The 25,596-nt window shown below is 42.8% G+C and overlaps 1 protein-coding gene across 2 annotated transcripts in view; it reads left to right on the forward strand.

Moving 5' to 3' along the window:
• Positions 1-25,596, forward strand: part of Slc12a8 (solute carrier family 12 member 8) — a 126,162-nt gene that overhangs the window by 89,404 nt on the left and 11,162 nt on the right. For both annotated transcript variants that reach the window (XM_032900144.1, XM_032900145.1), the window contains 2 exons: positions 21,368-21,465; positions 25,016-25,133. In XM_032900144.1, the coding sequence (XP_032756035.1) occupies positions 21,368-21,465; positions 25,016-25,133 (216 nt within the window). The remainder of the gene's footprint in view (positions 1-21,367; positions 21,466-25,015; positions 25,134-25,596) is intronic.

The following is a 25,596-nucleotide window of genomic DNA, read 5'->3' on the forward strand; positions in this document are numbered from 1 at the left end:
CTCTGGCCTACGATATAAGCAAGTTTTATTCTATGACATGTTCCCACCATGGCGTGCTACCCTACTAGCAGGCACAAATCAGTGGAATCAACTAATCATGGACCAGCACCTCCCAAGACTGTGGGCCGGAATAAATCATTTTGCTTTAAAATTTCTTGTCACTCTGAAAGCATGCTTGACAAAACAACTTAAGGGGGAAAGAATTTATTTGGGCACACCATTACAAAGGTTTCTGTCCATACTCACGGGCCCCCATTGTGCTTGAGCCTGTGGCAAGGTGGCATCACAGGAGGAAGGCATAGTGGGGGGAGGGGGAAGAGGCTTACCTAATGGCATTCAGGAAGCAGAGAGAGGAGAACATAAAAGTATCAGGGGCCTAGTAACCCACCTCCTCCAATCAGGACCCATTTCCTAAGAGCCCATTCACTATGGACGCATCACTGATTTAATTGGTCCGGTCACCTCCCAGTAGCTCTGCCAGGCTGGGCCAAGCCCTCAGCACATAAGACTTTTTGGAGGACACTTCCTGTTGAGATTGTAACTGATTGAGTTGGTTTTCTCAGGTATTTGTTACAGCGACAGAAACGGACTTACACGCATCTATTCCATGCAGTGTCATAGATACCAGAATCTTCCAGTTTACAACTGAAGACTTCCGGTGGAGTCATAGGGAAGTTTGAGCAGATTCTTTGCATGACTTGATGTTACCTCCAGGGGACTGCATGTGTTTGATGTCTAGGCTCTTTGTATTTCCTCATCTCCTAAAATCTGTACATGTAGGCATGGGCAGAGGATGAGACAGAAGTCACAGAAAGAGAAGTCTAAAAAAAGCATTTTGTGTTCTCCTCCCAACTAAGTTCCCCACTTCTAACTGGGTAGAACACTTTTTGGTGGTAGGAGTATTATTAAAATGTAAAGGATGATGATGATGATGATGATGATGATGATGATGATTATTATTATTATTATTATTATTATTATTATTATTGTCTTTCGGGACAGGGTTTCTCTGTGTATCCCTGGCTGTCCTAGAACTCACTCTGTAGACCAGGCTGGCCTCGAACTCACAAAGATCCACCTGTCTCAGTCTCCCCCGTGCTGGGATTAAAGGCGTGTACCATCACCATCTCGCTTCATTATTTTATTTTTATCAAAAGTATATGTATATATTTTAAGAAGCCAAATGGCATTCTAAAATGTCAGGAACAGTGGTCCCCACGTTCCCATACTATCCTCCCTTTACCCTTCACTACCCCCAATCCCACCCCCAGAACAAAACCCATAAAACTCAGCCAAAATGCTTCTTCTACTGTTAGCATTTCAGTGGTTAAATATTATCTGTATTGCTTTTTTTGTTTGTGCTTTGTTTTATGAGACAGAGTCTCATTGTGTAGCCCTGGCTAGCCCAGAACCTATAGACCAGGCTGGTCTTACACTCACAAAAATCCCTTGCGGGGTTGGGGATTTAGCTCAGTGGTAGAGCGCTTGCCTAGCAAGCACAAGGCCCTGGGTTCAGTCCCCAGCTCCGAAAAAAAAAAAAAAAATCCCTTGCATCTGCTTCAAGGATGCTTGGGATAAATGTGTGTCATCATGCCTGGCAGATTACAGATGATCTCTTTACCATACATCTCTTATCAGATCTAGGAAACAAGTCGTTTCCTGGCTATGACAGTATAGTGAACTTTTGTCCCTTGGTGCTTTTGGCCGTCCATCACTGAGTGTCCTTTCTGTGTTGAGGAATTTCCAACACTATGAATCTTGGGGTCAGGCAGAGGAAACCTTTCACACTCAAACTATGGGTATTAATTATACTTCATGATATAGCATCTCCTTGCACCCCAGGTGCAAGACCAAGGCCATGCCAACCAGACAAACGCTCCTTAGACTTAGAACTGCGAACTGGGAACTTAAGAAATGAGGACACCGGGGAGCTCTCTGGAAGTATGCTGGAGGGTGCAGGACAGTTTCTGCAGCAGCTGTGTTCCCATACACCGTTGCAACTTAAGAGTTCTTGAGTGTTAGTCTGGCTGCAGAGTCCCGCCCTCACTCTCTAGCCTTTTTAGCTATTCTCAGAGTTCCTTTAAACAACATCAACATCATCATCATCATCATCATCATCATCATCATCATCATCATCATCAACAACAACAACCACCTGTGGTTAAAATGCACTCAATATATAATCACTATCCGCGCCATTTCTAGTATGCAGATCAGCGTTATTAAATACGTTTATGTTTAAGTTAGACAGCTATTACCATGATCATGCCCTAACTTTCCTTGTGATAAAACTGAACCTGCATCTGTGAGACAATTCCCATTCTTCTCCAGTGACCTCTCTTTTCACGGTTGGGGAATGTACCCTGGGTCCTCCGTGCTGGAATGACGACTGTGTGGGTTAGTTTGTTGGTTCACTTGAGTCAGGTAACTTTAATCCCAGCATTCAGGAGGCAGAGGCAGGCAGATCTCTGAATAACAGCCTGGTCTACACAGTGGGTTTAGGATATCCAGGACTGCACAGAAAAACCCTGTCACAAACAAACAAACAAACAAACAAACAGGTCTTTGTTGACACAAGCTAAGTCTCTGAGAATAGGAAATGTCAGTGGAGAAAATGCCTCCAGCAGATTGTCCTATAAACAAGTCCGTCCCACTCTGGGCAGTGCCTCCCCTGGGCAGTTGCTCCTGGGTTCTATAAGAAAGCAGGGTGAGCAAGCCATGGGGAGCAAGCCAGTAATAAGCATCTCTCCATTGCCTCCGCTTCAGTTCCTACCTCCAGGCTCCTGTCTTGAGCTCCTGCCCTGATTTCCTGTCATGAGAAACAGCAGGCTGTAAGATGAATAAACTCTTTCCTCCCCCAAGTTGCCTTTGGGTCTGGCATTTACCACAGCAATAGAATGCTAACCAGAGCAATGGCTGACCCAGACTTGTCCTTTCTGAAGTTTTAGGACATTTTCTTCCCGCAGCCTCTTAATTCATCTGTTGATTTAGGAAATTCTCGTGTTCTTTAGCCTGGGGACAGGATGGGGGTGTGCAGGGGTGCTCATGACTTCAGGTATAGAGCACTAAGATCCTTGTTTAAAAGAAACTTCTGCTATATACTGCCACTGATTTCTAAATGCCTCTGGTTCCCTACAGACAAGACCTTTCTGTCTTCTCGATTTCTGTTTGTTGTGTTTTGGGATCTCAGAGTCTCATTATATACCCGGACTGTTTTTAGATTTATTGTGGATCACTTAGACACCCTAGGCCTGGGATTACAGTCATGCACCACAATCCCCAACAAGACCTTTCTGCCTTTGGAGAGTTCTTGCTCTCTCCACCATCCACCTGTTGACATTGTGTCTATGTTTTTTTCTTTATTCCACAGTGTTTTCAAGTATATTGTGTATATTTCTTTAGTTGACTTCCCAGCTTTCTTCTGCATTTAGTTAGCTCAGAGCAGGCTTAAAACAACACCACAAATGTCAGCTGTCTCTTCCCAGGCACTACGTACACAGGCACAGCCTGGCCAAGTCATCCCGAGACTAACCCGACTGCTGCTAATGTCACTATGCCTGTTTATGTTTGCTCACTGAATTCATACCTGTTCCTTGGTGTCCTTGATAATTTTCTGCATCCCAGCCCCACTGCTCCCCTCCCCACAACCTCAGTCTATCCTTATTAAATGGCTCTCTGTTTTCCTTTCTTACCATCTCGTTCTCCTTTCTAGAACACATCACAAAATTATTTCCCAGTGTTTCTATGGTTTTTTCCCCCAGTTGCCTGCTGTGTCAGCCATAATGAAGCTTGATTAACAATAACAAGATCTTAAGACGGTGGTGATTTAAACTGCCTCCAACAAAAGGAGGTGGGCAGAACAAGACGGCCACAGCAAGTCCCCAGTCCTGAGTGACTCGGACTCCTTTTTTTTCCTTTACCACCCACAGCATCCTGTGACCCAAGGTGTGGTGGCTGGAGTCCTGCCATCCCATCCTAGCCAGGCAGAAGAGAAAGGAAAGGAAGAAACACAAAAGGCGAGCTTCCGAGCAGAGTCACGTGGCCTGCCTGGACCGCCCTCTGGCCCTCACTCTACTTTTATGGTTAGCATTCGGTTGTATGACTGATTATCATAAGCCGTAAGGCGGGCTGACAGATGACTTTTTACCTAGTGTGTTGCGTTATAAAATGACCCCTCGTACTCTTCACCAGGAAGGCTGTGGTAAGGCGCAAACCATTCGTCTGTGAACGCTGCATGGTCTTAAGTCTCCAAACACTTTGGTTGTAACTTGACTTGTCCAGATCTTCATTTTGCTTTCTTTTGTTGAATATCATCTTTTTTTTTTTCGTTTTATGGATATTCTGGTTTCTCTTGTGTCCTTGACATATATCATTACTCTTTCCCTGTAAAATCTTTCTATTCTATGTTTTCTCTAGATTTTTGCCCCGCTTTGGTGCCCCCCACGCTTTCTCCTCCTTCTTTCTCCCTCCTCCCTCATTCCCCTCTTCACTCTCTCTCTCTTCCCTCACTCTTTTCCTCTTTCTACCCTTCTTTTATTGTAAATTTTTAAATTATTTTTTATACATTATATTCTGGTCAGTTTCCCCTCTCTTATCTCCTCCCAGATCACCCCCTCCTCCCTCCCTCCCTCCCTCCCTCCCCCTCCCTCCCTCTCTCTCTTTCTCAAAGACATATGACCCCTCCACTCCCCCCAAAACACTAGAATAAAATAAAGCAAACAGACAAACAGAAGGGAAAAGCAAAGAAAAGCACCAGAAAAACACACACACACACACACACACACACACACACACACACACACACACACACACACACACACACACACATGCATACACACACATACACCCACAAAAACCTGAAACCATGATAGAATAGGTAAGCAAATGCCTGGACAAAGCGTCATGAGGCAAAACATGTGAAAAGCTAGCACTGAGTTCATTTCGTGTTGGCCGTCCACTACAGAATGGGAACTCCCTTAAGTCTGGTTTGTATACCCAGTGAGGTTCTATTGGAGAAAAATAAATTTTCCTTTGCAATCGACAGCTGGACCATGTTCCACAGGCTGGCCTCACTCATGTTCAATGGGTTGTATAGGTGTGGTCTTCCGAGGTAGAGCCTTGTCATCCATTTGTGGAGAACAACCAACCGCCTTTGTAGTAGGCTGAGCTGTTCGGGAGTTTCCACGGAGCCCCTTCGGCCAACAACTGGACTAAGCGTAACCCATTCCTGATGCTGGGGATTTCACTTGGTGGTACGAGAGGTCTACCTGGGCCTTCGTCTCCCTTGTGATTTGGTGATTACATTTAGATTTCTTCTGTATATGTATGTACTTTTAAAAGTTTCTACCTTAGTAGGTTTCCATATGACCCCTGAAATGACCCTCGTGCCTCGCCCTGTATTTCCTCCTTTACTTCTTTCTTCATTCTCTCTCCATTTAATCCTACCTTTCCAGTGTCTGTGTCCCCCGCTGTCTCTCCATAACTATATATTCTATTTCCCCTACATTAGGGGTTCCTTGCACCCTGCCTAGTCCCTTACTCTATACTTTACCTCTGTTGTTATATGAACAGTAACATGCCTATCAAAGACTTAAAAGCTAATATTCAATATAAGAGTTTGTACCATGTTTGTCTTTGGGTCTGGGTTACCTTACTGTGGGTGATTTTTTTTTCTAGTGCTATCCATTTACGTATGAATTTCATCCCACTGTGTAACTGTACATATTTTCATTAACCACTCATCTTTTGATAGACGTCTAGGATGTTTCCAATCTCTGGCTATTATGAATGAGGTAGCAATGAACGTGGATGAACAAGTTTTACCATAGTAGAATAGAGTCTTTGGGGCGTATATCCAAGAGTGGAATAGCTGGGTCTTGAGTAGATCTACTCCCAGCTTCCTGACAGTGGCTATGCAGTTTTGTAGTTCAAGCAGCAATGGTTAAGCGCTCACCTCACCCATATCCTCCACAGTATGACCTGTCATTTGTCTTACTGATGATGTTGGCCTTTCTTACTGGTCAGACGGAATCTCAAAGTAGTTTTGATTTGCATTTCCCTGATGACTAAGAATGTTGAACATTTTAAAAAGTGTTTCTCAAACATTTGCGTTTCATCTTTGAAAAGTCTCTAGTTCTGTCCCCCATTTTCAATTGGGTTGTTTACTTGATGTACATTGTTTTAGTTCTTTATATATTTTAGATATTAACCTATTAGATGTATAATTGGTAAAGATCTTTTGCCATTTCATAGTCTGCTACTTTGAATGCTGGTGTCCTTTGCCATGGAGAAGCTTTTCAGTTTTATGAGGTCCTATTTATTAATTGTTGGTCTTAGTGTCTATACTATTGGTGCTCCATTCGGAAAGTCTCCTGTGCCAATGGGTTTAAGACTATTTCCCACTTTCTCTTCTATCAGGTTCAGAATACACAAGGTCTTATGTTAAGGTCTTTGATCCTTTTGGAGTTGAGTTTTGTGCAAGGTGATAAATATGAATCTATGTGCATTCTTCTACATGCGCACATCCAGTTTGACCAACACCATTTGTTGAAAATGCTGTCTTTTTTCTACTGTGTATTTTTGGCTTCTTTGTCAAAAATCAGGTGTCTATGTAGTGTCTTTAGTTTGATTCCATTGAGATTGGGGATGGTGAGACCTGCAGCAGTTCTTTGATTACTCAGTAATGTTTTAGCTATTGTGTGTATGTGTGTGTGTGCATGCGCACACGCGCCTTATGTGAAGCTGGATTGTCCTTTCAATTCTGTGAAGAATTATGTTATACTTTTGATGGGGATGACTTTGAACCTGTAGATCGCTTTTGGTTGGATGGCCATGGTACTATATTAATCCTGCCATAGATCTGAGCATGGGAGATCTTTCACCTTCTGATATTTTCTTCAATTTCTTTCTTCAGTGTCTTAAAGTTTTTATCATATATGTCTTTCACTTGCTTGGTTAGAATTGCTCAAGATCTCTCTCTCTTTGTCTGTCTGTCTGTCTGTCTCTCTCTCTCTCTTTCTCTCGCGCTCTCTCTCTCTCTGAGGCTATTGCAAAACATATTTTTTTCTGTTTGCTTATCATTTGTGTATTGGAAGGCTACTAATTTTTGTGTGTCAATTTTGTATCCTGCTACTTTCTGAATATGTTAATTAGCTGTAGAAGTTTCTGGTAGGGGTTGGGAATTTAGCTCAGTGGTAGAGCGCTTGCCTAGGAAGCGCAAAGCCCTGGGTTCGGTCCCCAGCTCCGAAAAAAAAAAAAAAAAAACCAAAAAAAAAAAAAAAAAAAGAAGTTTCTGGTAGAATAGTTTAGGACCACTTGCGTATACGATCATATCATCTGCAAATAAACATACTTGACTTCTTCCTTTCTACTTTGAATACCTTTGATCTCCTTCCATTGTTTTATTGCTCTAGCTAAGACTTCAAGAATATATTGAATAGATAGGGAGAGAGTGGACAATCTTGTCTTGTTCATGATTTTCATGGACATGCTTTGAGTTTCTCTCCATTTAATTTGATGTTGGCTATGGGCTTAGTGTAAATTGCCTTTATTTATGTTGAGGTACGCTCCTTGTACCCCTTACTCTCCAGGTCTTTTATCATGAAGGGGTGTTGCATTTTGTCAAAGGTCTTTTCTGTATCTAATGAGGTGATCATGTGGTTTTTGTCTTTCAATCTGTTTATTTGGTGGGTTAAATCTATTGCTTTCTATATGTTGAACCATCTCTGCATTTCTGAGATGAATCCTTCTTAATCATGATGGATGATGTTTTTATGTGTTTTTGGATTCAGTATGCAAGTATTTTATTGAGAATTTTTGCATCCACATTCATAAGGGAAATTAGTCTATAATTTTCTTCCTTTTTTGGGTCTTTATGTGGTTTGGTTATCAAGGGAACTGTAAGCTCATAAAATGAATTGGGCAATTTCCCTTCTGCTTCTATTTTGTGGACTAATTTGAGAAGTATTGGCGTTTGCACTTTTCCTTAAAAATCTGGTAGGATTCGCTGCTAAAGCTATCTGGCACTGGGTTCTGTTTGTTTGTTGTTGTGATATTTTAATGACTGCTTCTCTGTAACTATGGTTACAGGTCTATTTAAATTGCTTATATGTTCCTGACCTAACTTTTGTGAGTGGTATGCATTGAGAAGAAGATTATCACTTTCTTTCAGAGTTTCTAATTTGGTAGTGTACAAGTTTTAAACCATATCCTTATGATTCTGTGGCTTTATTCGATGTCTGTTGCTATGCCCCCCTTTTCCTTTCTAACCTCATTAATTTGGATAGTCTCTCCCTACCTTCTAGTTCATCTGGGTAAAGGTTTGTCAATCTTACTGATCTTCTCAAAGAGCCAACTTTATCTCATAGATTCTTTTTTGTTTGCCTGTTTCTATTTTATTGACTTCAGCCCTAAGTTTGATTATTTCTTGCTGTCTACTTGTTTTGGTTGTTTCTTCTTTTTGTTCTAGAGCTTTCCAGTATATTACCAAGGTCCTTATTAAATGCCTGCTTATCTTTTTATAGAACTCACATACACTTGGCCTCTACCATCTACATCTGGACATTTGATCAAATTCAGATGAAAAGTATTTGGGGGAAAAAAAGTGAAACTGCCACTGTCCTATCTTGTTATTTAGTCCAGTGATGATTTCATCTATAGTGAAATCAAACATTCTTATTCTTTTTTAAAATCTTAATCACTAATCATATGGTTTAATAACTAGTTGCATAGCATCACACTTTTTAGGCACCATAACTAATGTAAGCATAATTTACCACGTGAAAGAATATGTAAATTCTATGAAATACTGCATTTCATGTGCAAGATGTGAATTTGGGTGTCCATAGGGATCCTGAAACAAATTATTAGTGGATGACAATGGATAGATGACTAGACTGAATACATTATAGAATGATAGATGACTAGACTAAAAGACCTGAATACAAGACTCATCGTTTGGGACACCATACTGCAGAATGGCTGGGAATGAGCTGGCCTCTTTGCTGGCCCCAATATGAAGAGTTGAAGGCTTTCCCTAGGTCTCTTTTTACTCCTTTTGGTTCTAATATGTCAGGGAGGGGAGACACAGATGGCAGCTCATATTCTGGATAGAGGGTGAAACAAGGGAGTTGACAAATCTTACTGAGTAGGACACAGGTCTTCTCTGTTGTTCGTCCGTGCCGAGCCCAGACACCCTGGATAGGTTGTCTCAAGGAAGAACACCTTGGACAGAGGATTGCAAAAGAAGTTCATCCTTAGCTTGCTGGGCAGAGGAGAGGGTCTTAGCATATGGAGCATACGGAGACAGACCTGTCACCAGCCCCCTGGCCCTGGTCAGCCTGTAGGACCTGGTGCCACTCCTGACCTGAGCTTTGCTGAGGTCCTCCAGTTGGAATGGCTGGCTCCCATCAGCACCATCTGTGGGGCCCAGAGTTCATCTCTTTTCTGCGCCACATAGGCTGTCTTCACTCTTACTTCTCCTCCTCAGGCTTATTTTCTTCTCCACTCTGTCCTCTGTTTCTGGGGTTACACACTTGTTTCAATGCCTTTTTGTCTTCTGGGTTGACATGACAGACACATGGTGAGTTTTCGAGTTACTTTTTTTTTTTTTTTTACATTTGCCTACTATCTCTCTTTTACATGTGTGCATTCATCCCTGTGTCATGGTGCACACGCTGGTGCAGAGAACAAAGGACGACCTGCAAGAGCTGGTCCTCGTGGGTGCTGGGGACTGAACTCAGGTTAGCAGAAAGTGCCCTTACCTGCTGAGCCATCTGTGGGCCAGTCTGTGATTTTTAATGAATGAAGAGGCACAATCCAGCAGTCCAGTCTCAGCAACGCCAGGGCTTTGGTTGGCTGTTCCCTGTGTCTCCCTCCTTGCTACCTTTTCCTTGGTTCAGTCACTCCTCATTCGCTGTTGGACTTTTGCCAAGTCTCCAAGCTGTCCTACTTCTCTCTCCCCCATCCTCCTCCTTGCTCCGCCCATAGAGCACCTCTCTCTCTCTCTCTCTCTCTCTCTCTCTCTCCTCTCTCTCCTGTGAGCCCCAAGATCGGAGCATTGCAGCTGAGCCCAAGCCACAGCCCCAAATCCATCCTGTTCCTCTCATTACCCTGCGCTGTCCCCTCAGACTGCCTCACCTCCCCCTCCTCCTCCTTTCTCTATTTGGAGAACTCTGACGTTTCTATTCCATCTGGCTTTAAAAAGATGCTCACTGTTTTTGAGGACTTAGAGAATTCTTCCGGTATGGAACCAAAACATTTGATTCTTGGGAGGCACCTAAGCTCTTATCAGGTATAGACATGTCTATCAGGTCTGCTTATGTCAGGTTCAGGCCTGTTCATCTGCTTGTCTTAAGGAGAGTAAGCGACCCTTTCTTCCTCTGCTGTGGCCTTGTTGTTTCTCTGGGTCACACACTGGTCCTTTTCACCTCCATATCCATCACAATGTCCCCTCCTGGTCTGGGGGATGCAGCAGGCATTTGGTGAGGCCTAATGAAATGGCTGAGCAGTTGAATACGTTTTGTTGCCCCCTAACTTGAAACACCAATCAGTAAACTAGGCAAGAAGAGTTAAACTGTTAAACAAATGTAGTCTTTAATAAGTACGAATCAGAAGCAAATATTCTTGACAGCATGGGTCAAAAATAACTTGGGCTGTATTTTATACCTTACACACACACGGAGCCTTTATTTATACCAGCTGGGCAAGAGAGATATTTCTGACTATCATCATCAAAGCAAAAAAGGCGCTGATTAACTAGAAATAAAAAAAACGTTTATACAATGCGGTATCACAGAAGGGAACAATTACCCTGCCAAACACAACTGATAGAAGTGTACCTTCTAAAGCACATTACTTTTAAAAACAGGAAGGTCAGACTCCAGATTCTTCTGAGAGGTCAGGAGACACAGTTTACATTGGAAAAATCCAGAGCCCAGATTCATTCATATCCATTCAGCAGAGATTTATTTTAAAGTATATACTGCCAGGACCTAAAATTAGTAATCCTGTTGAGCGTGTCCTATGAGACTTCATGGTCTTTAATATGAATCATTCCATCCCTAAGCCCTGAGACAGGCATTTGGTAGCAGTCTTTTATGGATGGTAAGGCCAGAGCTTGGAGAAGCTGGGCACTTCAGGAAGTCAAGCAGTCAGAATTTGAGCACAGGTTTGTCTGACTTTAAAAGCGCAATGCAAATGTACCAGAGAGAAGGCTCCTGGTTAAGAGCACTTACTGCTCTTGCAGAGGACCTGGGTTCCTAGCACCCACACGGCAGCTCACAGCCACCAGCAACTCTTGTTCTAGGGGATCCAGTGTGTCTTCAGGCACTTGCTTTTGGCACACATAAATGCATGCACACATGCATATACACTTTAAAAAAGTTAAAGTGCATAGTATAAAAGTGTGTGGTACTTGCTGAGGGGCCTGTTGTGACCTAGGCTCTGGTACTAATTAAATGAACACAACCAAAAACACCTTTTAGATGTCATCCCAGCTGTGTGTGGTGGCCCACATCTGTAACCCAGCAAGCGGGAGGCTGAGGCTGGAAGATTCTTAGGAGTTTGAAGCCAGCCTGGGCTACATAGTGAGTTTCAGGGTAGCCTGGGCTGCACAGTTAGGTGCTGTCTTAAACAAAAGCGTGTTTATTAAGTCATTAATAACTTAAATAAAAGGTACTGGTCTGATGATCAGATACGATTTACTGTAAGTAATATCAGATAATCCATTCTTGGCCTTCTTTTTTTTTTTTTTTTTTCTTTGCTTTTGGTGTTTCAGGATAGTATCTCTCAGTGTAGCCTTGACTGTTCTGGAACTCACTCTGTAGATCATCAGGTTGTCCTCAAACTCAGAGATCTGCCTGCCTCTGCCTCCCATGTGCTGGGATTAAAGGCATGCGCCACCAACCCCCAACTTGTTGGACCTTGTGGTTTAAGTTCTTCATCAAATCCAAGAACATGTTGGCCATTATTTCAAGTGTTGTCTCCAGTGCTCTAGAAGCCCTGTCCCATGTCTTTGGTCCCTGTCATCACCCCACAGCTCACTGGGACTCTTCCTTTCTTTGTATACGTTCTGCTCATCGGTCTTTGAGGTCGTGGGTTCTCAGTTCTCAGTTCGCTGGTAAATCCATCTAGCAAGCTTTCATCCCATTACTGTCGTCTTAGCTGGAAGTCTGTCTCTCTCCTCCACTGTGTCCCTATTGATGGCTCCTGTTTTTAAGGCCAATGACATCAGGGTCCCTAAGCCACCGACCCACTGTTTCCCTTTAGTGCTCTGCCTGTATTTACAAGGACTGCTCTGAAGTCTGTTTTAAATCTGACTTGTAGGCTCACTCCTGCTTTCTGTAAGAATGGCTTATAGTTTTCTGTTTCTTTACATGCCTTATAATCTTGAGTTGAAAACCAGACAATGTAGATGATATTTTATAGCAGTTCTCAGTTCTGATTAACTCCTATAAGTTTTTGTATGTTATATGTATCTTATAGTTTTTGTTTGTCTAAGTAAAATATCCAGAGTTGAACTGTGGGATGAGGCTCTCCTGCAGTGTGTGGGGCTGATATCTGTAGTTGGCTTTATATTTTAGTCTTCATTTTTGCCTTTTGAAGCCTGCCCCTATCCCCAGAAGATAGCCTGTGTGTCTACAAGGTGAATAGACTTTGGCCATTGCAGATGGACTTATGGGGGGGGGTATTGGGAAACATAATCAGATTGGGACAGTTCTCCAGTCTTCCTTGGCTTTTACATTTTTCAAGTCATCCAGGCCTTCACTGTCATCCAGAGAAACATGGGAGTTGCCTGCAGTGTCTTTCATTCCCAGGCCCTACCAATGACTTTCTAGGCTACTGTTTGGCCCAGCCAAGTCTACGTCCTCACACTAGCGAAGTGAAGAAGTGAAGGATTACTCCATTTATTTCTACTCTGCTCATCATATAGCTTGCAAAGTTAACTTTTCTCCCTCATCCATGTCCTTTGTTCCCTCTGCAAGCCTGCAGCTGGCAGGAAGGTCACAGGATCACTGTCCTTACCCTAAGCTCCAGCAATTGTTTTTGTTTGCTTTTAAATGTACCCTTTGATAATTTCATATGTGCACACACTACATCTTGATCATATCTGGGAGTTTTCTGTTTGGTTTTTGATTTTCTTTGGTACTTGGGTTTGAACTCAGGGCCCTGTATCCCAGGCGAGCACTCTGCCACTGAACAACAGCCACGGCATGGCTTTTACTTTTATTTAATGTATGTGAGTACACTGTAGCTGACTTCAGACACACCAGAAGAGGGCATCAGATCCCATTACAGATGGTTGTGAGCCACCATGTGGTTGCTGGGAATTGAACTCAGGACCTCTGGAAAAGCAGCCAGTGCTCCTAACCTCTGAGCCATCTCTCCAGTCTTTCTTTCACCTTTTATTTTGAGACAGGGTCTTACTAAACTGCTCATGTTGCCTTTGATCTTGCAATCCTTCTCCCTTGGTCTCTGAGAATATGAGACTACATTTCTGCTATACTTCTGGTACCTACACTCCAGCAGCTTTGAAAAATAAATGCTTTTTTTTTTTTTTTTTTTTTTTGGTTCTTTTTTTCAGAGCTGGGACCGAACCCAGGGCCTTGCGCTTCCTAGGCAAGCACTCTAAATAAATGCTTTTCAATTACTTTCCCTATTTGGTACGTTTCTGAAGTCCTGAGGTAGTTGTTTTTAAAACACACACACACACACACACACACACACACTTTTACACTTACTTTGAGGAGGAAGACTCATGTTCTCTTCCTTTCACCATAGCTGAAAGTCCCTCTGGTTCTCTGATCATGGAGAACAACCTTTGAATGTTTAACAAGAATCAGAAAATTATATAATCGACCTGATTTAGAAAATCTGTTTGGGGAATTGTGTATCAGAAAAATGACCCAACCCAAACAGCAAACCAAAAACTGTGTTCTCCATTGTTATGGTGACACTGCTTGTATTGATGACAACATTAGAAAGAAATGTTCAGCATTTGCAAAGTGGTTAAGCAAATTGTAATATCAATATGATTGAAATGTCATGTGGATTTTAAACACAATTCTGTGCAATGCAAATCTTTTGTTTCTACATGCCGCTTAGTGAAGGGCCTCTGGTCAGCCTAAGCACGGCAGACATAGCTCTGGTGGGCCTTATTCCTCTTCCCTAGCTCTTTGCTTAAAAACCATTAGATTACATTCCCAAAGCTAGCCACCAAGGTCCATTTTCTTATTTGGCCACTTCCTCCTCCTGGGGCTGACCACCAAGGTCCAGCTAACAAAGTACTAAAGCCCAGCTATCAAAGGCCCCCTTTGGCTCACCTAGTTAACATGCCCAATCAAAATTAGATACCTCATCCTAACACAGGGTTTCCCCTTTTACCTTTCTAAACTACCATTTTCCTATGGGCCATGTCTTCCTCCTCTCTATCCAGAAGCAGGTCTTTGTGCTCCCCTTCCCCCTCCCTTGTTCCCTCTCCTTCTCCCTTTTCCTCTATCTCTTGTCTTCGTCTTTTATTCCCTCCCTTTGAATCTCCTTTGTGCTGAGAATTTGGTTTTGGGGTGTCCTAGGCTGACACGACCCTTCAACCTAGGACTCTGTGTTTATGTATTCCGATAAAGATACAGGGGGTGAGGTGCAGAGGTGTATCTTAGTATAGAATGCTTGCTTGTCCTAACCAGGCCCTGGATGTGATCTCCAGCATCACAAAAAGGAGGATGGGAGAGAGAGAAGGAATGAATTTTCAGACCGTTTAGTAGAGATTTTAAGTAATTCCCATAAAAGTTCTTAAATTTGTAATTTAAAAAATGGACACAATTGGGTCAGTTTTCTCATGCTTAAAATATTGGCGTGTACATGAATTTCATGAACATAAAAGGTCGTAGACATGCCACTAGGTTTTACGTCAGTAATATGTGCTGCTTATTGCTCTGTACAACTTTGCTCACTTCTGGCTTTCCAACTGTAGGCTTGATAAAATATAGCTACCTTCCTGGTTATTACTCCCTGGTATTGCTGCCATGGGAGGAACCATCCTTCTCTTCCTCAAGTACTTGGAACCCAACCCTCACCCCCCACCCCAGCTCCACTCCCTACACACACACGCTCACATACTTCCTTTAGGAACAATACAGATGCTGCTTTTGGGCTTGTTCTAGAGTGTCCTGACAATCCCTTAGCAAGCTGAAGTGGTAGAAAATACATGGAACACACCCAACCTATTGAACACTACCTCAGCGCCACCGACCTGTTAAATGTCTGCTGTTCCTCTTCATGATCATGGGGCTGCATAACTCTAGGACACTGTACTATGAAAAGAGTCATGATAATCAAAAGGACCCAAAACGAAGAGCAGTTTCTCCTGAATGCCTATCCCTTCTGCACCTATGACGAGAAGCTAAATCTAAGTTGCACCATCTAGAGTCAGGCGCTAAGTATGCAATTGAGGTTGTACGAGATCAAGTGTTGGGAAAGAGAGAGCCTACCATCTGATAAATCTCAGAGAGGCAGACAGATACATCCTTGGCTAATCGTGTTTCCTCTAAACCAAAAAGGCAGCTGTATTTCATTAAGCCTTTGATTGAAAAGAATGACTCATACATCAACAAGTTAAAATTACACATCGTAAGTCACAGCACTCATAACAGAATTCCTTCTACAGTAATTCTGCCAGGCATGGCGGCGGCTCATACCTGAATTCCAGCACTCAGTGGGCTGAGGCAAGAGGATTCTGAGTTCCAGGCCAACTTGGCCTTTACAGCTAGAGTCTATCTCAAAAGAAAGAAGATAGTAGAACCATCATCCATTGAAACCAGTGGTTTGACAGATTTTTGTTTTAATCCACAGTTAGGAGACTTATTAAGTATTTCTTACCCACAAACTCTTAAATGCCTGGAGGTTAAAAAAAGGGCTATTTACCATTCAAATACGGATGTGCAGAACATTGAGTATTGTAACTTGTAAACACACGATGAAATCAAATGGATTTTGAGACCATGAAGATGTCTTTGACAGGTGAATGGCTTATTTGTTCAACCACATGTATGGGGTGTCTCATTCTAGGGAGCATTTTCAGTGCTGGAAGAACATGCTTGACAGATACAGGAGGAGTTTTGGTGTCGTGGACCTTTCATTCTTGGGGAGTGGGAATGAATGATTAGGAAACATACATTGCACTGTAAATGATAAATATGACAGAGAGTAAAAAAAAAAACAAAACAGATAATGGGATGTAGACTGGGGTCTGTATCAGTTATTTGACACATTGTTGAAGCAAGACTACCTCAGAAGAAAACTTAGGGGAGAAAGGATTTGTTCTGGCTTACAGTTCAAGAGTCCACCATGGAGGCAGGAGCTTGAAGAGGCAGCAGGTCACATCCATCCAGAGTCAGGAAGCAGAGAGTGGAATGGTTCTCAGCTTTTGCATTTTCATGTGGTCTGGTATTTAAGCTCAAAGGATGTCAACATCCACTTTTAGGGTGGGTCTTCCTGTGTCAATTAACCTAACCTTGATAATCCCTGATAAACATGTCTAGAAACTTGTCTCCTAGAGAGTTTAGAGTCTGTCAGGTTAATAAAGAACACTAACCATTCCTGTCAGGAAGGAAGATATGGTGCTTCCCACACGTTTATCAGAAAAGATCTTATTGGGAGGCAATAGGCTAAACTGCTCTAATGAAGTAAAACCCGTGGTTTGCACACAATGGAAGGTTAGTTCTCACTTGCATTAACAATCTAAGAGCATTCCAAGTCTGTGGGAGGTTTTCTTCGGGGAACTAGTCTCCTTCAAAGATCTGAAGACACATGGTCTCCTTGGACCTTGCCAATGTCACAGCTGAGCCACACATTCAGATCTCAGGCAGAGAAAAAAAAAAAAACAGAAAAGGCATACAGACTCCAAAAGATGTTGGCTCAGACGTGACCCTCCCCATGGCCACTCTTGCTTGGTGAGGTCTTAGTCATATGGCCACATAACTGCACGAACCCCTTAGTGATACAGTAGTTGTGATATCCCCCACAGGATCCACTGCAATAAGCAGATGAAAGATGAAACGATCTTAGACAAGAAAGGGAGCCACAGAGGTGTCAGGGAGTGACCATATTCAGGATCAACTGGATGTACAGATGGAACAGAAGTCAGCAGGAATATTAGCTGCTTGCAGAAATTATATCATTCACTCAGTCTTCAAAGAAGATTTTTTTTAAAAAAATTTTTTTAAAGATTTATTTATTTATTTTGTATATGAGTACACTGTTGCTGTCTTCAGACACACCAGAAGAAGGCATCGGATCCCTTTACAGATGGTTGTGAGCCACCATGTGGTTGCTGGGATTTGAACTCAGGACCTCTGGAAGAGCAGTCGGTGCTCTTAACCACTGAGCCATCTCTCCAGCCCTTCAAAGAAGATTTGGGAAGAGTAGATTTCGTTTGTAGCCATGTTAAATTTGAGATGCTTAGCAGCCTACCCAGGGGAAGTGTTGACAAAGCGATTAGATATTGAAACTTAAGTTCAACGATGACCCAAACTTAGAGTTCTCAGTGTATGGCCAGCATTTAAAGCATGGGACAAGATGAGCTCTCTTAGAAGTGGGTGCATAGGGAAAAAGAAGGGTGCTAAGGACTGGACTCGGAGCTGCTCCAGTAGTTTTGAAGAAGGAGAGGAAAGAAGAAAGGAGGTCAAGAAAGGGTGAAGAAGGTGGGGTACACTGGAGAAGAAGGCATTTCAGGGAGATCTAATATAGTCAAACAGGATGAATGGGGCTTGAATTAGATTCAGATCATTGGCAAGCTTGACAGTACTTAGTGGAATCAGTTATCTCCTGGGTAGATTAGTGAAGCCAGGTCTGGTTGTTCACGCCTTTAATCTCAGCACTTGAGGCAGGACATCTGCAAGTTTGAGGCCACCCTTTAAGCAAGATTGTCTTAAAAACAAAGAATAAATTGAAAAATATTGAAAAAATAATGGGCTGGAGAGACTGTCTTAGTTTGGGTTTTATTGCTGTGAAGAGACACTATAACCAAACCAGCTCTTTAAAGGGCAGCATTTAATTGAGGCTGCCTTACAGATTCAGAGGTTCAGTCCATTATAATAGCAGGAAGCATGGCAGTGTGCAGGGCAGATATGGTGCTGGAGGAGTAGAAGTTCTACATGTTGACCCACAAGCAACAGGAAAAGACTTGTACACACACACACACACACACACACACACACACACACACACACACATTTTTGTGTTAGGTTGCCTGTGATGACAATCTTCAGGTATAGTAAAAATATTAATATCCCATCCTGGGGCTTCTTCCTCACCCTAGACCCCGTATGCTCCCAGATGAAACACACACAGCCTTCCCATTTTTAATATGCCATAGGTAGCACAATAGCTGGGCAGTTGTCTACTGTACTGACTAGTTTTGTGTGTCAACTTGACACAAGCTGGAGTCATCACAGAAAAGGGGCCTCAGTTGTGGAAATGCCTTCATGAGACCCAGCTGTAAGGCATTTTCTCAATTAGTAATCAAGGGTGGGAGGACCCAACCCATTGTGGGTGGTACCATCCCTGGGCTGGTGGTCTTGGGTTCTATAAGAGAGCAAGCTGAGCAAGCCAGGGGAAGCAAGCCAGTAAGTAACATCCCTCCATGGCCTCTGCATCAGCTCCTGCTTCCTGACCTGCTTGAGTTCCAGTCCTGACTTCCTTTGGTAATGAACAGCAACATGGAAGTGTAAGCTGAACAAACCCTTTCCTCCCCAACTTGCTTCTTGGTCATGATGTTTGTGTAGGAATAGAAACCCTGACTAAGACATCTACCCTCCATGCAGTTAGAATCTACTTTTGATAACCCCAGGTTACCACTTACTTTTTTCTGTGTTCCATTTGGGCTGCTCTTAACCCAATTGGGCAGCCCTCTGGGCACGTTCTCTTGGTTCTTAGCCCATGGTGACTCTCCTTTTCCCTCCTGTACATTATTCTTCTCCTTGGTGGCTTCTTTCTGCTCCTTCCCTCCAGCAAGCCTAAGAAGCCTCAATCCCACCTATGTCTCTTCTGCCTAGCTATTGGCTCTTGGCATCTTTATTTACCAATGGGAATTAAGTTGGGGGCAGGGTTGCAGATTTGAGGTCTTGGGGTCCACACTTAGCATTACAATAGACAATAAAAGAAGACTCGACCCTCACGTGTGGCTAAGGGAGGAGAAATTGAAGTGAGCGGAAGAAGAAAATATTGCTCGAGTGACGCTTTCAAGGAACTGAGAGCAGTGTTGAGTGTGGTTTATATAAAAGTTACCAAGACTCTACCATGGTGGAGTGCTGACAGAGGAAGATGGCTAGTTGCAAACTGACATCTTTACTCAGAGAAGGGTAAGAGATAGAGAACCAGGAAGATGGTAAAAGTTACAAGGATAAAGGGCCAAGTGTCAGACTTTCTGTTGCTGTTAACTAATCCCCAAGGAAAGCGAGTTAAAGAGAAGAGTTTCTAGTAGTGTCTCTACAGTGTCTTTCTCTATCATTGCTGCTTCTGGCCCCGAGGTGTTGCAGAACGTCACAGTGGCAGGCACATGAAGTTTAGGCTACTCATCTTCTAAGGATAGTGAGCAGTGAGAGAAAGACAAGAAGAAATAGGGAACAACATAAGATGCACATTCCCACCCGAGTTACCTCCTTCCTCCAACCAAGGCACCGTTCTAATGCTTCTCTCACCTCCTAATAATGTTATCAAGTTATGAAAGCATCAATGGTTAATCCACTTACGACATCATGGCTCTCATGATCCAGCTGCTTTCCCTGAAAATCCATCAGCAGGCAAGTACATCCCTAGTGCATGAGTGTGTGGTGGCCTCTTATGTTCAACCCTACTAGTCTGGGTGTGAAGTAATGTGACTGATACGCTTCAGAGGGGCAACCTCTGCTTCGATTTAGTTTGGTTCCGTTTTTTTATTTTAAGACAAAGTCTCTTTGGGTAGCCCAGGCTGGCCTAGAATTTGTGATCCTTGTGCCTTAACCTTCTTAAGCGTTGCAATTACAGACTCTACTAGAACTGCTGTACAGGGGGCACTAGTTCTAAAAGGCACGGGGCCCAGAGAAAAGCTCATACTTGCACTGAAATGCAAAGCGATTGCCTCAAGACCAATATGGATCCTGTAGATGCATGTACACCAGGGGCACAGAAACACATAAGTGAGTATATAAGAACGTAGATGCATGTGATAGTAAATTCCATGAAAGAAAGGGGATAGGACAAAGGAAACATAACTAGTATGAGGGGTTAGGTTTGTGTGGTAGGGATGAACTTTCGTGAGGCAGTGATATAGGCTAAGATCTGAACAGTGGCTGACAGGTAAGCAGAGAGATAAGGGATCTCTGCAAAGTAGATCCCAGGAGGATTCCAAAGACAACCTACCCATCAGAAGCAGCCCAAGGAAAGAGGAAAATAGGTGAGACAGGACCAGGACTTGGATGAAGAAGGTCTGAGAGAGGAACTGATACATTCAACGTACTTTGGCTGAAGAAGGAATTTGATACTGGAAAGTAAAGAGTTGAAGGAGCGACTAGCTATGGAAGTTCAGTGTCAAGGCACAAGCACATAGCAGAGCCCAGCCTTCTCAGTTGTTTGACTCACCATGCTCTTGGGGAGTAGACCACATTGTTAAACAATCTATATGTATTTTCACGGTTAAATTGAGTGTGTCTGGAATCATGTAAACTGAGAAGGCAGAGCTAAATAAAACATGCAACTCTGAGAGGCTCCAGTGTCCCTGAAGCCCGCGGTGAAGGAGGTGGAGCGTGTATGTATTAGTACTCCGATCCCTTTGCCAGCTTCTGCTCTGTATCTGAAACCAGACCAAGTCAACTTAAATTACCAGAAGTTAGATGGTGGCGAAAACTATCCTGTTGTGAGACAGAAGCCAGCCTGGCTCATCAGTTCCAGTGCCCACACCAGGACCCAAACACCAGATCTCCAGCTCCCCTCTTCTGATCCTCTCCATCTGAAAGAGAGGGAACATCCAAACTTGGGGTTCCCCCAGATGGCAGATAACAGACAAATGTGCAGAAGACTGAGGAGGCTCTCACTTCTATTCTGGCCTTTCTTCCTATTCTTTTCAGGATTGTGCTGGTGTGGGGCCATAAGTCCTTCATCCTTTTTCTCTGTGAGCAAGAAACACGAGCTAGCTCTAGGCTGATTCACAAAATCAGGGGACATGAGTGTGTAGGTATTTGCTTATAAAAATAGAGAGGGGTTGGTAGTAAGTTGCTAATGAAGGATGTGGCTAACACTCTCTGTCTCTCTCTGTCTCTCTCTGTCTCTCTCTGTCTCTCTCTCTCTCTCTCTCTCTCTCTCTCTCTCTCTCTCCTCTCTCTCTTTATTTTTTTAGATTTCTTTCTGAAATGCAGACTTCAGGAACAGCAGGTCCAGAGGAGACCAAGTGCTTTCTATGTTTGCATGTGTAACCCCTGGGTCTCCCTGTTAGGGGTGAGTAATTTCATCTTGATCTCCGTGTCCCTCAGAACTCAGAAGAAGAGGTATGCATGTGTGATTTGGGGGAAGGAAAGTATTGATTACCATCGACATGATTAAATTGCTTGCTTTATTGGAATTAAGGTGAGACTGCCATGACAAGATTTACATCTAATGAACCACTCATTTTAATCAATTATCTACAATTTAAGTAATCATATCTGATAACCTCAGGGTTGCTGATTTCATGATAATTTGTTGATTGTAGGGAGGAGTGGGGCACTAAAATAATGTGATAGTTAATCTCAAATGTCAAGATGTCTCCTCAAATGGATTAGGAAAGAGAGTTTTGGGCATATCTGTGGGGTTTATCTTGATCAACTGAGGTGGGAAGAACTGCCCACTGTGGGTGGCACCATTCCTTAGGCTGGAATCCTGGACTGGATAAAAAGGAGAAAGTGAGCTGTACAAGCATTCTTCACTCTCTGCTCTAGACTATGGGTATAATGGAACTGGCTCCCACTGTTGTGACTCCTCACCATGATGGACTATGACCATGAGCCTCTAACTGTGAAGCAGAATAAACTCTTTCTTCCTTAAGCTGCTTTTGTCAGAATAGTTTATCACACCAACAGGAAAGAGTAACTAAGACAGTATATAGTTGCAACATCCAGAATCAGGGTTCTAGATCCTGACTGTAAAATTGACAATTGACTAACCAGCACAATTCCAACCCTTTTTAGTCTAACAACCAAACCATTAACTTTAAAGCCGTAACTTTCCACCCCTTTTCCTCTCATTCTTATGGTCATTTCATAATGTAGCATGTATTTAATTCACACCAAAGGCCCTGCATTTTTTTAATAATTATTTATTTACTTTATGGATATGAGTACACTGTAGCTGTCTTCAGGCAAACTAAAAGAAAGCATTGGATCCCATTACAGATGGTTGTGAGCCACCATGTGGTTTCTGGGAATTGAACTCAGGACCTCTGGAAGAGCAGTCAGTGCTCTTAATCGCTGAGCCATCTCTCCAGCCAGGCCCTGTATTCTTTCACGGTTTCAACAATGTTTAAAGTCCAATGTCAAGGGGTTGGAGATTTAGCTCAGTGGTAGAGCGCTTGCCTAGCAAGCACAAGGTCCTGGGTTCGGTCCCCAGCTCTGAAAAAAAGAAAAGAAAAAAAAAAAGTCCAATGTCAAAGTCTTAACCCTGAACTTGTACAAAATTAAAATGAAGTATATACTTCTAATATGCAATGGCACAGAATAAGTATTCTCATTAAAAAGGAGGGAATGGGGTCATAGGAAAGAATGATCAGAACAAAACAAGGACACAACCCAGCATAGCAAATACCAAATCCTGCAGGTTTATGTCTGCCATCTTGGGGCTATGGAATCATATGGGCTCAAAAGGGCTTGGATAGTTCCACCCAGACAGCTCCTCTGCCTGTGGAAACTTCTTCTCAGGCCTGCTGTACCCTATGCCTGTGGCTCTCCTCAGCAGATAGCTCGTGGTTCTGGCCGTCTCCAATAAGTGGACCCTTCCTTGTAGCTTCGGCCTTTCCTCACAGTTTCACACTATGGCCTTGCAAGGCCTCCGTATAGGGGCTCCAACCTTGCAACACACTGACAGGTTCCAACTTCTCCCTGGAACTGTGGTTCAGTACCCCACCCCCACCCCCAGTCTTGCATCTTTCATGCATATGGAACCAGTACCGCGTGGATGGTGCTGCCAAATTCTGCTGCCCACTTGGCATACAGCCTGGCCTCCTTGAACCATAGTTGTATTAGCTTTTCTGTGCTAATCCCGGGAAACCAAGTCTCTAGGCAGGTGCTTTTGAGAATGGGGAACCTGCTTCAGTGGCAGTCTCTATTTTAATTTAGGCGCTCTTCTTCCAAATAAATTTGTGTTGTCATAAAATGGAGCCTGTGATAGGTATGGTCTTGTCCTGAGGAGGTATTTCCTCTTGTCCCATTACAAAGCAAAAATGCTTCTCTTTAATAGTTATAGCCTCCTTTTCAGCATGTGCCTTGGGCTTGTAGTTCAACCTGTTCAAATACTTCTTGACAAACAAACTTTATTTCTACCTTTATGCTCAACTCTTTCTACTTTTTCACTGTGCACCTGAATAGCTTGAATGTTTTGCTGTCTTAAAATTCCTCTACCAAACAAATTAATTTATTGTCTTTAAATTCAAACTTCATTTACATCCTTAGGGCATAGGCAAAATGAAGCCACAGTGATGGCTAAAATGGCACATGAATGCTCTCTACACCAGTTTTGACAGAGTCCTTGTTGCCTTCAGAAATATCAGGAGCTAGGTCTCCACTGTCTGTATTTCTATTGGCATTCTTTTTTTTTTTTTTTTTCCCCTTTGGAGCTGGGGACCGAACAGGGCCTTGCACTTGCTAGGCAAACGCTCTACCACTGAGCTAAATCCCCAATCCCATTCTATTGGCATTCTTATCTTCTAAGCTCCTACCAGGATGGCCCGCTACTCTTTACTTGGTGTATCCAAAGGCTTTACTATCACAAAGTTCCAAATGCTGCTACATTCTACCTATGAAACCAATTCCAAAATACTAAGATCTGTGTGGTCAGGTTCATCACAGCAACAACCCTACTTCTGGTACTAATTTTCTGTAATCAGTTTCTTGTTACTCTTAACAAAAGCAATTTTAAGAGGAAAGGGGCTTATTTGGGCTCATTGCTTGAGGGTAGAATCCATCAAGACAGGTAATCCTTGCAGCACCACCTTGAAGTAGGCAGTCACATTGTTTTCACAATCTGAAATCAGAAGATGAAGAATACCTGTGCTCAACTGGCTTCTTCCTTTTCATGCAGTCTAGGACTCAAGCCCAGAAATGGTGTTACCTTCCTTTACACTGGGTCTTAACACCTCAGTAAGCCTAATCAAAATAATCTTTCACAGTCATGCCCAGGGGCTACCCTAATCTAAGTAAATTCCTCACAGGCATGCCTATAGGCTTGCCTCCTGGGCAGTTCCAGATCCTTTCAAGTTAATATCCGACATGAACCACCTTAGTTTGCTTTCTATGGCTGTGATAAACACTATGACCAAATGCAATTTGGGAAAGAGGGGCTTTATTTCATCATACAAGGTATAGTCCACCTTAAAAAGAAGTCAGGGCAGAAACTCAAGGCAAGAACCTGGATGCAATGCTTGATGTAGAGGCCATGGAGAGATACTGCTTACTAGTTTGTTCCCCATGGCTTGCCCAGCCTGCTTTCTTATACAACCCAGGATCACCAGCCCAGTGATGGGTACTACCTGCAGTGGGCTGGGCCCTTCCACACCAATCAACAATAATTTTTTAAAAAAATGCCTAGAGGGTTCTCTAATCACAGATGACCCTAGTACAAGTTGACAACAAACAAACAAAGTACACTACCACAGTAAGATTGTGTTATAAGTAAACTTTAATTATTCAGACTTTCACAGAGCTCAGAAGCTGATAAGAGACCACTGTCTCTTGAGGTTCTAGCCTCCTGTTTCTATCACCACCATTAGGCCACTTACTCTTCCTATCCATGTCTGTAGGCTCTTGCATCCCTGCTCATCATGTTTGTGATCCAGTGGCTCTATACCCTAGTTAGCATGGGTGTTGCTGCCCTTGTGTACCTCTACATTGGCCAGGCCAGTCCAGGCCTTTACCTCGGTAAGTGGCTGAGTCATTGTGCTACCATTTCCATTATTTTTTCTAGCTTTCACAGAAGAACTTTGAAATATGACCTAGACACAACTTGTAAATAAAATATACTAGCAATTAATTTGAGATTTCTAAGACCTATAGAACTAAAATGGATAGCAGGAGCAAGAGCCAAGAATGATAAAATAATATGTTGAAATAAAGTATACTGATGTAGCATAATATTATTATACACTTCCTGTGCTATGAGTGAATGCTATCATATTATTTGAAGATAGAGTGAGTGTGTTAAGTTTAAGATGTATAATATAAACCCAGAGCCAAACACTTGATAATATAGTGATGGGTTATACCTAATAAGTCAACAGAGGTTAAAAATTTGAATAGGAAAAGAAAAGAGTTGGAGACGTGGCCCACTGTGTAAAGGGACTTGCTGTAAAGTCTGAAAATCTGAGTTTGATCCTCATGTCTT

Source organism: Rattus rattus, chromosome 4 (genome assembly GCF_011064425.1).
Source record: "Rattus rattus isolate New Zealand chromosome 4, Rrattus_CSIRO_v1, whole genome shotgun sequence".
Classification (NCBI taxonomy): Eukaryota; Metazoa; Chordata; class Mammalia; order Rodentia; family Muridae; genus Rattus; species Rattus rattus.